The following is a 14307-nucleotide window of genomic DNA, read 5'->3' as shown; positions in this document are numbered from 1 at the left end:
TCTGTCCAGTTTTAAACTGAGTCAGCCTGAACTTTTTGCATCTCACCAGGTTAGAACTTTAAGCCACCTAGAGCTGTTCCTCACCTTGAACTTGATCTTCTGGGCCTGGAATTTCTCAGCAAGGTTTGGGAATTCCTTTATAATCTATGTGTAAAAATCATTGTAGCATTATTCTATAAATTATTCTACTGAAAAAGGAGCATACTTCAAAATCAAATTATGCATACTGGATTACATGAAACTTAAATTATCTGAATGACCTTTGAGATATATAGATAGTTAAATCATCTCAAAAAAGCAGTAGGAGTCATGTAATATTTTAAACAGCATCTACATGACTGGAAATTTAATAGAAATTAACTGCATGAAGATAAAGACAGATGAAATCAAGACAATAAAGGCAATAAAAAATAATGGGAATAGAAATAATAATGACATTGTTGTGGGTACATACCACAGGCCAGTCAACCAAGAAAAGATATAGATGAAATCTGCAAATCAGATCGCCGAGGTGTCCAGGAAACACACTACTGTGGTAATGAGGGATTTTAATTACCCTGATATTAACTGAGAATGAAAGGTGGGAAACACCTGATGAGACTGGCATCACAAGAAAAAAGAAAAAAGCTCCCAAACCTGCCTGTCCACCTATTAAGAGCTCTCAGATAAACTGAGAAACAAAGAGGACAAATTTAAAACACTAAAAGAAGGGTATATGACAAAAGCAGAACATCACAAAGTAGCCTGAATATACAGTAGATTATAAGGATAGGGTCAGGAAGGCTGAGGCTCAAAACGAGTTAAGGCTATTAAATAATGCCAAAATTATAAACAAAACAAATCAAAACCCCCAAAACACCAAACAGTTTATTTGGGTATGTGTAGAACAAGACAGGCAAAAGGAGAAGAGGACGGCAGAGGATGAGATGGTTAGATAGCATCACTGAAGCAATGAGCATGAAACTGAGCAAACTCAGGGAGGCAGTGAAGGACAGGAAGGCCTGGTGCAATATGGTTCATGGGGTCACGAAGAGTCGGACACGACTTAACGACTAAACAACAACAGAACAAGACATGGTCAAGAAAATGGTCAGCCAGTTTGTTGGAGAAGATGGCAAGATGGTAACAGACAATAGGGAGAAGACTGAATTAATTCCTATTTTGCATCAGTCTTTTTGCAAAAGGAAAAAGTAGTCCAACCTGTCAGAAGCACCAAAATAATCTCCCTGATTGGTGTATTTAAAACATCAAAAGTAATTACCTATTTGGAACCTAAAGTTTTCAACAAATTAACTAGGTAAAATACATTTAATTATGTCCTGATCATTAAGTATTTAAAAAAAAGAAAATCAAAAGTTGGGATGGAGTTTCATGGTTGGGACATACTGCTGCCACTGAGATATTTTTATTATTTAACCTGTCACATCTATTTCAGGTTCTCAGACTAGTCTATTGTCATCCACCATTCAAGGATGGCACAAAATAGCAAGTTTTAATAGAGCCTAACATAAATCAAAAGATTATGGATTTGATATTTCCAACCATAAAGCTGAACAGTTGAGAAATATTGTAGGAATAGCAGCTCACATAGAACTTAAGCCATGGTTCTTCATGTCAAAATTTAAAAAAAAGATTAAGTTTACCATTTTGTGCTGATTATACTAAAGAAATTATCAGTTCTACTCTAATTCATTTTAAAGTCAACTTTGGAAACTTGGAAAAGTGGCATATATATGAAATATATTAATGAAAGGGCAAAGAGCAACCAGTGTAGAATAAAAGATATGCACTGTAAGAGAATTTTATGAGGCCTGAAGCAGATAGAACAAAAAAAAAAGTTAAATGTCAATCTTCTCTGGTTTAATTTACTACAAATCTGTTCCCTTTTTTCTTTCCAATATCCAAATGATTAAAAAGCTGCTTACTAAATTTAAATTTAAATAAGTCAACAAAAGAATTAATATCCAAATATTATATTATTTACTGGAGTACAAGATCCTATTATTAGAGGGTCTGGGAAAACAACCCACAATTATTAAAAGTCTGGGAAAATAACCCACAAATGGGCATTAAGAAAAGGGACTGAAATAAGATTTGGGTTTTCAAGCCTGTATTTTCTCCTCTATGTCAATAAAAAGAAAATTATATAATTTATAGTTGGTACATGACTCTGGTGAAACTGGAATATAAAAAGAAATCTATGCTGCAATAACTACAAAAAGAAAGGCACCTATTTTCATCTGTGGTGGACATAACCAAGGGTTTGAATCTCTGGGAGTTTAATATTCACTGAAATGAGTAAAATAATCAATTAGAAATTCAAAACAGGCCCACACTTAGCTTTGTTGGGAATATTCACTGAAGGTAGTGACAATAAAATCTAGAATGTGCTATTGTAATTTACATATCTTGTTATCTGCTAACAGATCTGTAATGGTATGTGGGAGTGACCTTGGGAGATAAGGCAAGGAGAAGCAACCAAGGGTCTGATAAAGGCAGCTGAGCCCACAGCAGGAATGGGGGGCGGGGCAAGAGACTCAGAAGAGACCCTCCCTGGCTTTTGGGCTGTAAAGGGGACAGGGAGAGAGCAGGACTTCAGACTTGCAAGATTCTGTAATGTAACCTTACAATAAAGTAGAATTAGCTCATCTCCTCGTGTTTTCTGTCTGGTCTACCTCGTAAGGCTGACAGATCTGAGATGTTAAATTGAGAAAGTGAAGAGTTATCATGTCTGGAAGACAAGGAACAGTTAGAGGAAAGAAGGGCAGTAGATGACAGTGAACTCTGCTGGACTCTGATTGAGACCTACCAACTAAAAGTTGTTTACTAACAGCTCAGTCACTTCAAACTTTACTTAGTAAATAGTTGCCAATAATAAATTAGATGAGTTTAAAATCCTCCTTGAAAAGTTTATGATGAATGGGAGAAGTGAAGAATAAATTAAAGGAGGATAAATTAAAGGAAAACCAGAATGAAAAGATCTATTAAAATAATAAATCCCTGATTTGGGCCAGGGAAATTTAATTTGATAAGAAAGATATAAAGTAGCAAGAAAAAATGTTCATGAAATACTACTCACCTTAATGGCAGCAGCATTTCTCTAAATTATGGTTTCATCTCAAAAGTATTAAAGGAAAAAATAAAAACTAAAAAAAATGCTTATTGCCAATTACGGTGCATATAAAATGAATATAACGCCTGATTAGGAGTTTCTTAAGCAAAAAAAAAAAAAAAAGACTATACAAACAAGTGTTTCTGCATGAAAAAAGAAATGTAACAAAAGATAACAAGGCATGCTATTTTTAGGCAATAAGAATCTACCACATTTTGGCATATGATTTCGAAAATACTGTAGCAAAAGAGCAGGCTGGAGTCAGGAAAGGTTGATTCACTATTAAGAAGTGTCTTTTATTCCAAAATTTTATTGTGAAATAATCTATAAGCAGTACACAGCTTTTATAGATTTAAAGTCAGAATTTGACTCTATTTCCTAAGGAAAATTAAAAATTTAGAAGCTTCCATAATTTACTGGCATTTGTTATTAGTACTAGTACTTTTCATTTTCCTTATCTACAAGTTACCAAGACTCCGGCAGTCTATAAATATTATTATTATTAATAACAGCAACAACAACTCACACCTTACATTCTGATATGGAACTGCTAAGCATAACTTTAAATTGTCTTTGCTCTGCACTAGGGATGAACTAAAGGCAACATCATGAGAACATGGCATTTCAATGTGATTAGCAGGCCCCTTTGTGTCAGGATTAAGAGTGACATTAGGATGAGCCGATAGACCTGTGCTGCAATCATTATCAATACCAAATATCAACAAAAAATTATTCAAAATGATTTGAACAACAACATTACAATAAATAAATCCTATTAAATTCTTTTCCTCCATTTATCCATTGTTGCATTCATTTATTGATTTCTGTTTTACTTACAGAGCATTTGTAATCAAACTTTGGGGCTGCACAGCTGAATTGATTAATATTTGCTTCTAGTAGCAGTTCCTAAAGGTAAAAGTAATTTTAATGCCATTAATTGTTTGCACAGAAGAATTTTAATGTTTATTCTTTAATGTACAAAAGCAGATACTTTATTTATATATAGAACTGCATTGATTCATTGACTCAAAGTTGGAAGGTGCTATTTAAGCCATCAAGTTCAATCCCCTGCTCAGTGCAGGAATCCAAATTAAATTATCTCAGGCAGGTGGTTACCTAGTCCCTATCTGACCATAACTAGTGAAGGGCAACCCACAATTATTTGGGCAATTGTTTCCATCGCTGAATTGCTCTAAATTTAGGACATTTTTTCTAACATTAAACTGAAATCTGTGTTCCTATAACTTAAGACCCTCATCCTGCATTCTAACATAAACAAGTATTGATCTTCTTCTACAGGTAGTCCTCACTTAATGACCATTTGTTCAGTGACCATTCGGATTTATGACAGTGCTGAATAAAGGGACTTGTGACCCATACCCAAAGTTACCGCCGCTGCAGTACTCCCACAGTCACATGGTTGCGATCATGAACCAAGCGCCCTGTGATCATTTGATCGCCATTTGCAATCTTCCCTGCTGGCTTCCCCAGAAAGTCACAAGCCACTGCTGCCTACTAAGAGGACTCCCTCTCGTCTCTGGGGGCTGGCTGAAATGGCTCCCTGTCAAAATCCAAGCAGGATTTTCAGCCACAAAGGATTTTCAGCTCCAGATTAGAGAAGCTTCAGAAGCCTCTCAACTCTGGGGTTGAAAATCCAAGCTGTTTTGAGGCCCTCATGCATCCCACTGCACCCCCATGCACCCTCTCCAACCCTCCCACACACACCCTCGCTCCCTCCCCCACCCAGCAGCACCTGGGGCTTGCAATTTCCTGCTGGCTTCCTCAATGACTTGATTGTGAGAAGCTGGCAGGAAGTTACCCCACCTAACAATCCATGATTCTCGCTTAATGACAGCAGTCAGGAGTGTTGGCAATGCGGTCACTAAGCGAAGTGTCAGGTGATGTCTTGCTTAATGACTGCATCACTTAGTGACATAAATTCCGGTCCCAATTGTGGTTGTTAAGTGAGGACTACCTGTATATGAAATTCCCTCTGATACCTAAAAAGTGCTATCATGTTTTCTCTCTAGGAAGGCCATAGAAGATCAGCTATTGACTTGATTGTAACCAACAGAAAAAACTTAGTGGACAAAACGAAGTGGCAGACCTCCAGGGAAGGTAATCATATAATGCTGGAATTCTTGATATTAAGGGAAACTAGAGGTAAGTACGGTCAAATACAGAGCAATGATTAATAGGATTCTATGTAATGTGAAGAAGCTAATGGGAAATGAAGCCCAAGGTGGGCTTCTAAGGGAGTACTAAAGGGGTGGGCACTAAGGGAGTACTAAAATCACAAACTATTCCAATAAGGAAAAAAAACAAATACAGCAGAAAAAGCCAGTGTAGCTGCAAAAAAGCAGATTTTATAGGTTTTCTGGTCACTCTCATCTTTTCCTTCTGAAGAATTTTATGGTCAAACTCTGGTACGTTCTGCTGCATGTTACATTCCTCTTCACTGAAACAACCCCACTATCATCAGAACCAACATTTCATGTCCCTAAGCAGATTAATCCTCACTCAGCTGTTTAGAGTCCTCCACCTTGTATGTGTTGTGATTTTTCAAATCTTGAGGCTTCTCCCTGAATATGCAAGCAGCTAAACAAACCCAGAAGTCTTCTCAATCATGATTAGCGAAGTCTTTGGAGGATTGTTCTTTAGATTTCAGTTAACATAAGGTTGTATCTTTATGATGGAATGTCTAACAGATCCTGGAAAAATGAAGGAAGAAACAGGACTGTTGCACCTCAGCCCAGGGGAACCCTAAGTGGGTCAGAGCAACTCCATCTTAACTTTGCTAGATATAACCGGAACAGTGGAACTGCTTTAACAGGCTTCTGTTAAATTACCCTGCTAGCAATAAAGATCTTTCCAGAAAATTAGGTGGTTCTTGTTTCCTGAGTTTGCCTGCCTTGTACAGCTTGGCATTAATCTTGAAAGCCTATCCAAGTAATTCTCCCACTCAACTTACACATATTGTAATTAAGGCAAAGTTTGTGTAACTCTCTTTCTCATGCTTCTCCCTTCCCCGATACTGAGGTATCTTTTTTCCAACAATCCTGTGTCCTCCTTTGTTTTAGTCTGTTAGATTAAAGCAAGGAGTTTGGATGACAAGCTCAGTGTAAGCAATTCTATAGGCAACTTTGAATGACATACTCAGTACAGTAGGGGAGATAACTGCTAAATGGAACAGGTATATTATCTGTCTTCATATACCATTAGATATAATAATGGCAATATCTTGTTATAAAAATAGCTGTATTAAGAAACATGTATATCAATATGGAACAAAGGAAAGACATATATAGTCAGGTATTCATTCCATACAATGGACAACCAGGTGCCTTCATGAAACATGTAAGAAGCTTGTGGAACAACAGTTCTTTGGCCATCTGCTCCATCTGCTGAGTTACGGAGGCATACTTGTCTCTGAACATGAAGGCGTGACAGCCACATTATCCCCTTCAAATTGGTTTCCTCCATTTTTAAAGCCGTTAAGCTAGTGGATAAGATGACATCTCAAGGCAGTGAATTTGATCAATTAACTACACGGCTGTGATTACAGAAGTAGATTTTTGCTTGAGTTCAGCTGTGATACCAGGCTGAAGCTGCCATAACTAAAAGATGAAGCAGGCAGGTAAGCAGAAAGGACAAAAAGCCAGCAATCTTGTCTAAAAGATCCCTTCAGGGAGGGAAACAACTCATTAAGGAAACAAAGAAAAATGTCACCTGAACCAGACAAGGGAAGTTGGGCTTCAGCACATGGAAACACCCCCCCAATCCCATCAACAGCTACCAGACTTGTAAATTAACAAGGCAAGAGTAGCTGCCAGACTTGTGAATCAACAAGGAAAGCAAGGGCTTTGGGGGATAAAAGGGGTTTCTGAACCCCGCCCACTCGAGTCATCTTTGGATCCAGACTTGGCAGCTTCTGTCCCTCTAGCTAGCGCCTGGCAGCCTAGCTGAGAAGAACGTGGGTAAATGTGGGTGAGCGTGTGTGTGCATGCATGTGAGAAAGAGCAAATGTGCATCCTTACCAGTAAAGCTTTGCTGTTACTTTAAATTCACTGGGTCTCTGTGTATTCCAAAGAACCTGTTGCGCCTCAGTGTTTGGTTGAAAGTGATCTGTGCGTGTCCCTAATTACTTCCTGTCTGTTGCCCAGGACTGTGTGTCTTGTTTGTTCTAGCCACACCTATCTGGAAAACCCAGGCAGAAAGCAAGGGGGGCTGACAAGATCCCCATGCCTCAATAGGCTGTAAGTGTGTGAGTGAGTGACCATAAGCTGAAACTGGGAGCGCCTGTAACACAGCCACTTGCTCTATGCTTTAATTTAATTTAGTTATTTGGTGCCTTGGATTTTTTATGAAGTGCAAAAAAGTATGTAGCAGAAGATTTTAATCATATATCATATAACTGGCAATCTGGGGCAGAACCTTGAAAAGCCATTATTCAAATATAAGCAACCAATTATGATAGGCATATGACTCCTCAGCAATTCCCTGGAAACCACATCTATATTTCAAAATTCAGCAAATATGGGTAGAAACATTCCAACAAATATAGTAAATGAATTATTAAGACAATACTGAACTTGCCTCTGCTTTTTGGCGATTCTTCAGTCTGATTCTTTCTAGATGCTGCTTCATTCTAGGAGGTTTGTAAGTATTCCTGGGAATCTAAACACAACAATACAGCCAAAAACTACAGGTAGTCCTCACTTACTGACTCCCTCGTTCAGCAACCATTCAAAGTTATGACGGTGCTGAAAAAATAACTTTACGAGCAATGCACAGATTTACGACTTTCATAGCCTACCTCAGTCACGTGATCGCCATTACAGTCACTACGATTTGTCCTATGCCTGTCCAGTTGTTTTTCTTTTTTTCTCCCCTTGTGGAGTGGAACAGTGGGAGAGGAAGGGATTACGAGAGAGCACACAATGGGAAATACACATCAAAAGCAATGTGCTGGTGCCAGCAGCCTTGAGCTTGCTTGGGGCCGGGAGCCACAAGTACGCTAGACAAACAGCTTGTTGTGTTCCCCATTGTATGTCTGCTTATTCTCTTGTAATTCCTTCCTCTCCAATCTCTCCACTCTGTGTGTGGGTGGGAGGGGAGAGAAAAAACAAGTCAGGCACAGGGGAGACTGCTTACAGAAACTGCTTAGTTTTTTTCTCTCCCCCCCCCCTTGCATTCTTCTATTCTCCACTGTGTGCCTGCTTACTCTCTTGTAATCCCTTCCTCTCCAATGAACGTAAATACAAACATTAATCCCCTTCTTGGTAATTATCCCAGCGCTAGAGTGAGCATTCCAAAAGGCAAGGGAGTGGGGAAAAGGAAAACACAGCTGTAGTCATGCAATTTCCTACCTCGCAACCACTTTGCTTAACGAAAGAGCTGCTGGTCCCAATTGTGGTCGCTAAACAAGGACTACTTGTATTAGATTATAAAAGTGGCTGTAGGAGTGTTTGTGAGCAAAAGTCATTATAGAAATGTACCACTTTGCTTCACTCATAACTAATGCTGTTGATGTATAAATCCAAAGACTTTCTGAATGGTGACAGCAACTGGATCAATATTACAGTGGGACTAAAAAGAGTTAATTCCCAGTCCATATGTATTTGAGGAGGGAGGGGAGGGAAGAATAGTTAGCTTGCCACCTTTCAGACAAACTGGTGTTGCAACATGATGGAAGCTTCACAACTCTCCCAAATAGCTACCTACAGTCCAGCTCCAGCAGAAATGTAAATTGGAATAATCATCTATGTAACCCAGGTAATGATGCTGAACTAATTAATTATATATTTTTTGAATCTGAATTGTCTCTGAATGCAACTAGATCTCATTGATAAACTCCAATATGTTGTTGCTGAAAAACTGATCCAGCGGTATCTCGAAAAACAGAAGCAAGAATTTAAGAGTAACTGACTCAGAGACACAATGGCTGGTAAAAGTTGCAACCCAGAAATAGCAAAGCTAAACAGCAAAAATTACCAGCTGTGGATGTTTAAAATAAAAATGGTTTTATATATTAAAATATAAAATAAAAATTAAGTTATTAAAATATTAAATGTATTGTATTAAAATGTTAAATGAAATGGGAAAAATAATTAATTAAATATAATATAAAACTTTGTATTAATTATAAAAATATATTTAATATTTTATTGAACATTTTTAAGAAATATAAGAAAATGAGAAGGAACAAAAAGAAAAGAATGAAAGGATATAATCAGGCAAGTGAACAAGGGATTTACATGTTACAATTTTTAAATATTTCATTGTGATTATTATTATTTTAATTAGCATTACATAATTACAAATAACCAAATATATTATGCATACATTTAGTTGGGGTACTGCCCAGAGAATCCCAACTAAAGGTATGCACAATGAACCTGGGCTACCATTATCCCAAGAAATCCTTTAGTGTGGTTTTTAAAACCTGAAAATAGCTAAGCAGAATACATATACATATATATAAATAATATATAAAATAAAATATATTTATGTTTAATTAATTTAATTGTTTTAAGTGGTCTTTGTAGTATGTTTTAATTGTTGGTTTTATTGTACCCTGCCCAGAATCATTTTGTGTGAGATGGGCGGCCATATAAATTTGATAGATAAAATAAATCAGGAAAAGCAAACAGGACCATATGAATAATAAATTTAAATTGTAAAATATGATAAACTCTAGCCATAGTCTATCCTAATTTAAGAAGTCCTATAAAATTGAAATATTTATGTAAACATAAACTAAAAATGGCTTCCAAATTCAATGAGATTCTGCATCATAATTACTGTTAAGATAAGGAGTTATTCTAGACATCAAAGCATACTTTCACAACTTATTTGGCCTACAAAGGGAAAGAGGCATTCTTTCTAATAAGAAGCCTAAAGCATAAATATGCGGCAGTTAGCATATACAAAGCCAATTCAGTATACCTTGTGGAAGTATATGGCTTAGTAAGAATATCGCAGGTTGAAAAGGAAATTCATCTTTTAATATTTGTTTCATTCTAGTATGAATCATTTATTTCTGCAGAAATTCTGACGATATTATGGTTTTCCAGTATATTCCAATGATAGTTTACATTTTATAATCACATGTCATTAATACATGAGTTTGGAGCCCTGTCTAGTTACTGTATAAATTGAAATGAATCAGACTTGATGTTAACAACAACAACAACAACAACTCAGTGGCGGAAATACTATCAAGGCAATTAACACCTGGGCAATTCCAGTCATTAGATATACAGTACAGCTGAAATAGTGGACTGGACTCAAGCTCAACTAGAGGCCCTGGATAGAAAGACCAGAAAAATAATGACAATGATGCATACCCTTCATCCGTGAAGCACTGTCGACAGACTCTATTTACCAAGGAGCATAAGTAGACGTGGAGTGCTACAAGTACGCCAGACAGTTGAAGAAGAAAAAAGAACATTGGAAGAATATCTGAAGGACAGTGAAGAAGATGCACTGAAACTAGTACACTGTGAAGGCTTACTGAATACCAAAGAAACCAAACTGGCCTATAAGAAAGACCAAATGAAGAACAGAAAAGAGACATGGCTAAAGCAGATAACAAGACCTGGCAATGGCTAAGAGCAGGAAAGTTGAAGAAAGAGACAGGGGGGCTGGCTGCACAAGACCAAGTCTTAAGAACAAACGCATATAAAGCCAGAACTGAGAAGACAGCAACAGGCAGCAAATGCTGCCTCTGCAAAAAAGCTGAAGAAACAGTAAACCACCTAGTTAGCTGCTGCAAGAAGATTACACAGACTGACTACAAACAACGTCATGACAAAATAGCAACAATGGTACATTGGAATATCTGCAAGAAATACCATTTGCTTGCAAGCAAGAACTGGTGGGACCAAAAAAACAGACAAAGTAATAGAAAATGAAGAAGCTAAAGTCCTCTGGGACTTTAGAATTCAAGCAGAAAAGCACCTGCCACACAACACCCCAGACTTAACAATTGTTGATAAGAAAGACAAAAAAGTCTGGATAGTGGACACTGCAATACCTAGAGACAGCAGAATAGAAGAGAAAGAACTGGAGAAAATCACAAAACATAAAACCTGCAGATAGAAGTAGAATGACTAAGGCAAAAGAAAGCAAATATAGTACCAGTAGTAATAGGTGCCTTAGGTGCAATCCCAAAACATTTGGAGCACCACTTGAGGACCATCGGCATTGACAAAATCACTATCAGTCAATTGCAAAAGTCAACTTTACTTAAAACAGCTTATATCCTGCGACAATACCTTTAACACCATCAAACATCTGCCTATCCCCAGGTCCTTGGGAAGGACTCGACAGGTGAATAAAAATGCCAAATCCAGTCTAAACATCTGGCTGTGTGGCCAAAAACAACAATAATGTTCTAGCCTTTATCTTTATATTCTTTACATTATATAGCTTTTATATTCTTTATCTTTATATTATATTCACCTCTATTGGTATCTTTATATAACAACTGCTAAATGTATTTATTTTGATACAACAGTAAATCTAAACAAATACACTGCGTGCACAATTATTAGGCAAGGTGTATTTTTGAGGATGAATTTCATTATTGAACAACTACAGTGCTCTTGGTCAATCCAAAATGTTAATAAACCTCAAACCTGAATATTTAAGAGAGTAAAAGTGAGGTTTTGGCTTTCTTAGGAGCATATCTATGTGTGCACAATTATTGGGCAACTATTAGTGTGCAGAATTATTATGCAACTAAAGAATTCTCACTCGTTTATTTTCATCTGTTAAAGTGAGAATAATGAACAAACAACTCAAAATTTACAAATAAGCATTTCTGACATTTGAAACAAAAAATCAGTGATCAATATAGCCACCCTTCTTTGCAATAACAGTCATAAGCCTTCCATTCATGGAGTCTGTCAGTATCTTGATCTGTTGACGATCAACTTTTTGTGCAGCAGCAACCACAGCCTCCCAGACACTGTTCAGGGAGGTGTAATGTTTTCCTTCATCGTAAATCTCCCATTTGAGAAGGGCCCACAAGTTCTCAATAGGGTTTAGGTCAGGTAAGGAGGGGGGCCATGTCATTATTCTTTCATCTTTGAGGCCTTTACTGGCTAGCCATGCAGTGGAGTACTTCGATGCATGCGATGGAGCATTGTCCTGCATAAACATCATGGTCTTCTTGAAAGATGCAGAATTTTTCCTGTACCACTGCTTGAAGAACGTGTTTTCTATCAATTCAAACCTTTACTGGCATTGCAAACATTAAAATACAAGGAATTAGCATATCATAAGGATGACAGCAGGAAAACAATACTCAAAGAAGAGTTTGGTTACATTTCCTTTTGAACACTTCCTCCAGGAACTTAGCAACAATTTGGGTAATCTCAGGTATAGCATCACAAAGCAAATACCGGCAGGATGACACAGGATCCACATCGTTCAGAGGATATTTGCCCTGCAAAGGTCTTAGAAGCAAATCATGTCGAAGAGACACAAATAAATAACAATCAAAAATGATAGATTGTATCTGGGCTGCCACAAAGACAGAGCCTGTCATGGATGGGAATGTGTTTATACCTTCCAAGGAGCACCTTAGAAGGAAAAGCATTCACTCTAGCCAAGAAAAAGGGCCTTCGCTGAAATAATTTGCCATATTGCCCAATTGATTTTCTATACCAAGCATGGCAGGGGAGCATACACGAGGTTGGGCTGGTCTGAATTTGTGGTATTCTAAGTCCAAAAGTCTCTGTTTAATAGTGCTAAATACAAAGCTTTCATCTGAAAGATATAGGTCCTCAATTGCAATCCCAATCTGTTTAAGCTTGGATATGTCGCGACCACAGCGAGATGTATTTGTCTTTTTTGAGATATGATAGCAGACTTCGAGGAGCTGCTCTATATAAGATTCTGAGCCAATATTTGTTAAAATCCAGGCTTTAGTTTCGATTAAACTTTGACCCGTTTCTAGGCAGATTATGGGATAAGAGATGCAATTAGGAGCTCCTAAGAGCTGCCTCAGAAAGGAAGCTGTATACCTTCCACTTTAGCGTTAAAAGCTCTCAACCAAAGAGGAATACCATATTTGAGAGAGAGATTTGGCTTTAAATATCCTAATTGCTGCTGGTACAAATTGATTGCCTCTTGTAAAATAGAACTGTTTGATCTGGGCGGCGGAACAATTGGCTAAGTGAATTGACTTATTACAATGAGTTACCCAAGAAAGTTTATAACTAAAAGTAATGCCAAGGTATTTAAAAGTTTTGACTTGTTCAATTTCTACACTGCCCATAGACCATCTCGCCAGATGCCATCTTTTAGCAAATATTATTACCTTTGATTTGGAAAAATTGATAGTGAGTTACTTTGACAATAATTATAAAATGCCTCCAAATATCTTCATAAGCCCATCCTCGAGCAAGAAAGAACTGTAGTATCATCGGCGTAAAGTAACAATGGAGTAGGAAGACCACCAAGACTGGGGGGATGACCATTAACTGAGCTAAGGGAGTGGGCCAAGTCATTCAAGAAAAGATTAAACAGGTGAGGAGCAAGGACACAGCCCTGCTTAACTCCCTTCTGCGTAGGTATTCTCTCTGTTAAATGACTCTTAGTTGAATATTTAACTTGACAAGAGGTGTCTGTATGTAGTTTCTTTAGTAGGAACAGCAACCTCAGATCTATTCCTTGTTTCTTCAGTTTAGACCATAGTACATCCCTCGGAATTGAGTCAAAAGCGCTTTTAAGATCTATAAATGCTACAAAAAGCTTTTTCCTTCCTAAGTTCAGGTATTTTTCAGTTAGAAAGTTCAATGTGAGACAGTGGTCAATCACTGAATTTCCTTTACAGAAGCCTATCTGTTCAGGCCCGATTACATCATTTGTATACATCCAATCTAGTAGACGGCGTTTAAGATGTTTAGCGTAAAGCTTGCCTAAAATAGATAAAAGACTGATTGAATGAAAATTACCGGGCTGGTCAAACCCACCTTTTTTGTAAATTGGAATTATTGAATTGAGCCAAGTATTCGGAATTTTGCCGTAATGATCAATGAGCGTAAATAAGGAAGCCAACGGCTGGGCCCACCAATCAACATGATTTTTAAGTAGTTCAGCTGGGAGCCCATCCGGGCCAGGCAATTTTCCCATGTTTAGATCAACAATTAATTCAATGATTTCATCTGTGCTCACCGGAGGCC

At 37.5% G+C, this 14307-nt stretch overlaps 1 protein-coding gene across 13 annotated transcripts in view; it reads right to left on the bottom strand.

Moving 5' to 3' along the window:
* Positions 1–14307, bottom strand: part of CFAP99 (cilia and flagella associated protein 99) — an 82580-nt gene that overhangs the window by 30472 nt on the left and 37801 nt on the right. For 9 of the 13 annotated variants that reach the window (XM_088139350.1, XM_088139356.1, XM_088139357.1 and 6 more), the window contains 3 exons: positions 7709–7789; positions 3950–4018; positions 85–144 (listed from right to left, as the gene is read on the bottom strand). In XM_088139350.1, coding sequence (XP_087995476.1) covers positions 85–144; positions 3950–4018; positions 7709–7789 — 210 coding nt within the window. The remainder of the gene's footprint in view (positions 1–84; positions 145–3949; positions 4019–7708; positions 7790–14307) is intronic. The other 4 variants (XM_088139351.1, XM_088139358.1, XM_088139364.1 and 1 more) reach the window with 2 other exon arrangements.

The sequence above is a fragment of the Python bivittatus genome, unplaced genomic scaffold (assembly GCF_059951505.1).
Source record: "Python bivittatus isolate LINGU-HERP-01145 unplaced genomic scaffold, Pbiv_v1 ctg000210_np1212, whole genome shotgun sequence".
Taxonomy (NCBI): domain Eukaryota; kingdom Metazoa; phylum Chordata; class Lepidosauria; order Squamata; family Pythonidae; genus Python; species Python bivittatus.
The sequence above is the reverse complement of the archived record's forward strand: the minus strand, read 5'-3'. Positions and strand labels throughout refer to the sequence as shown.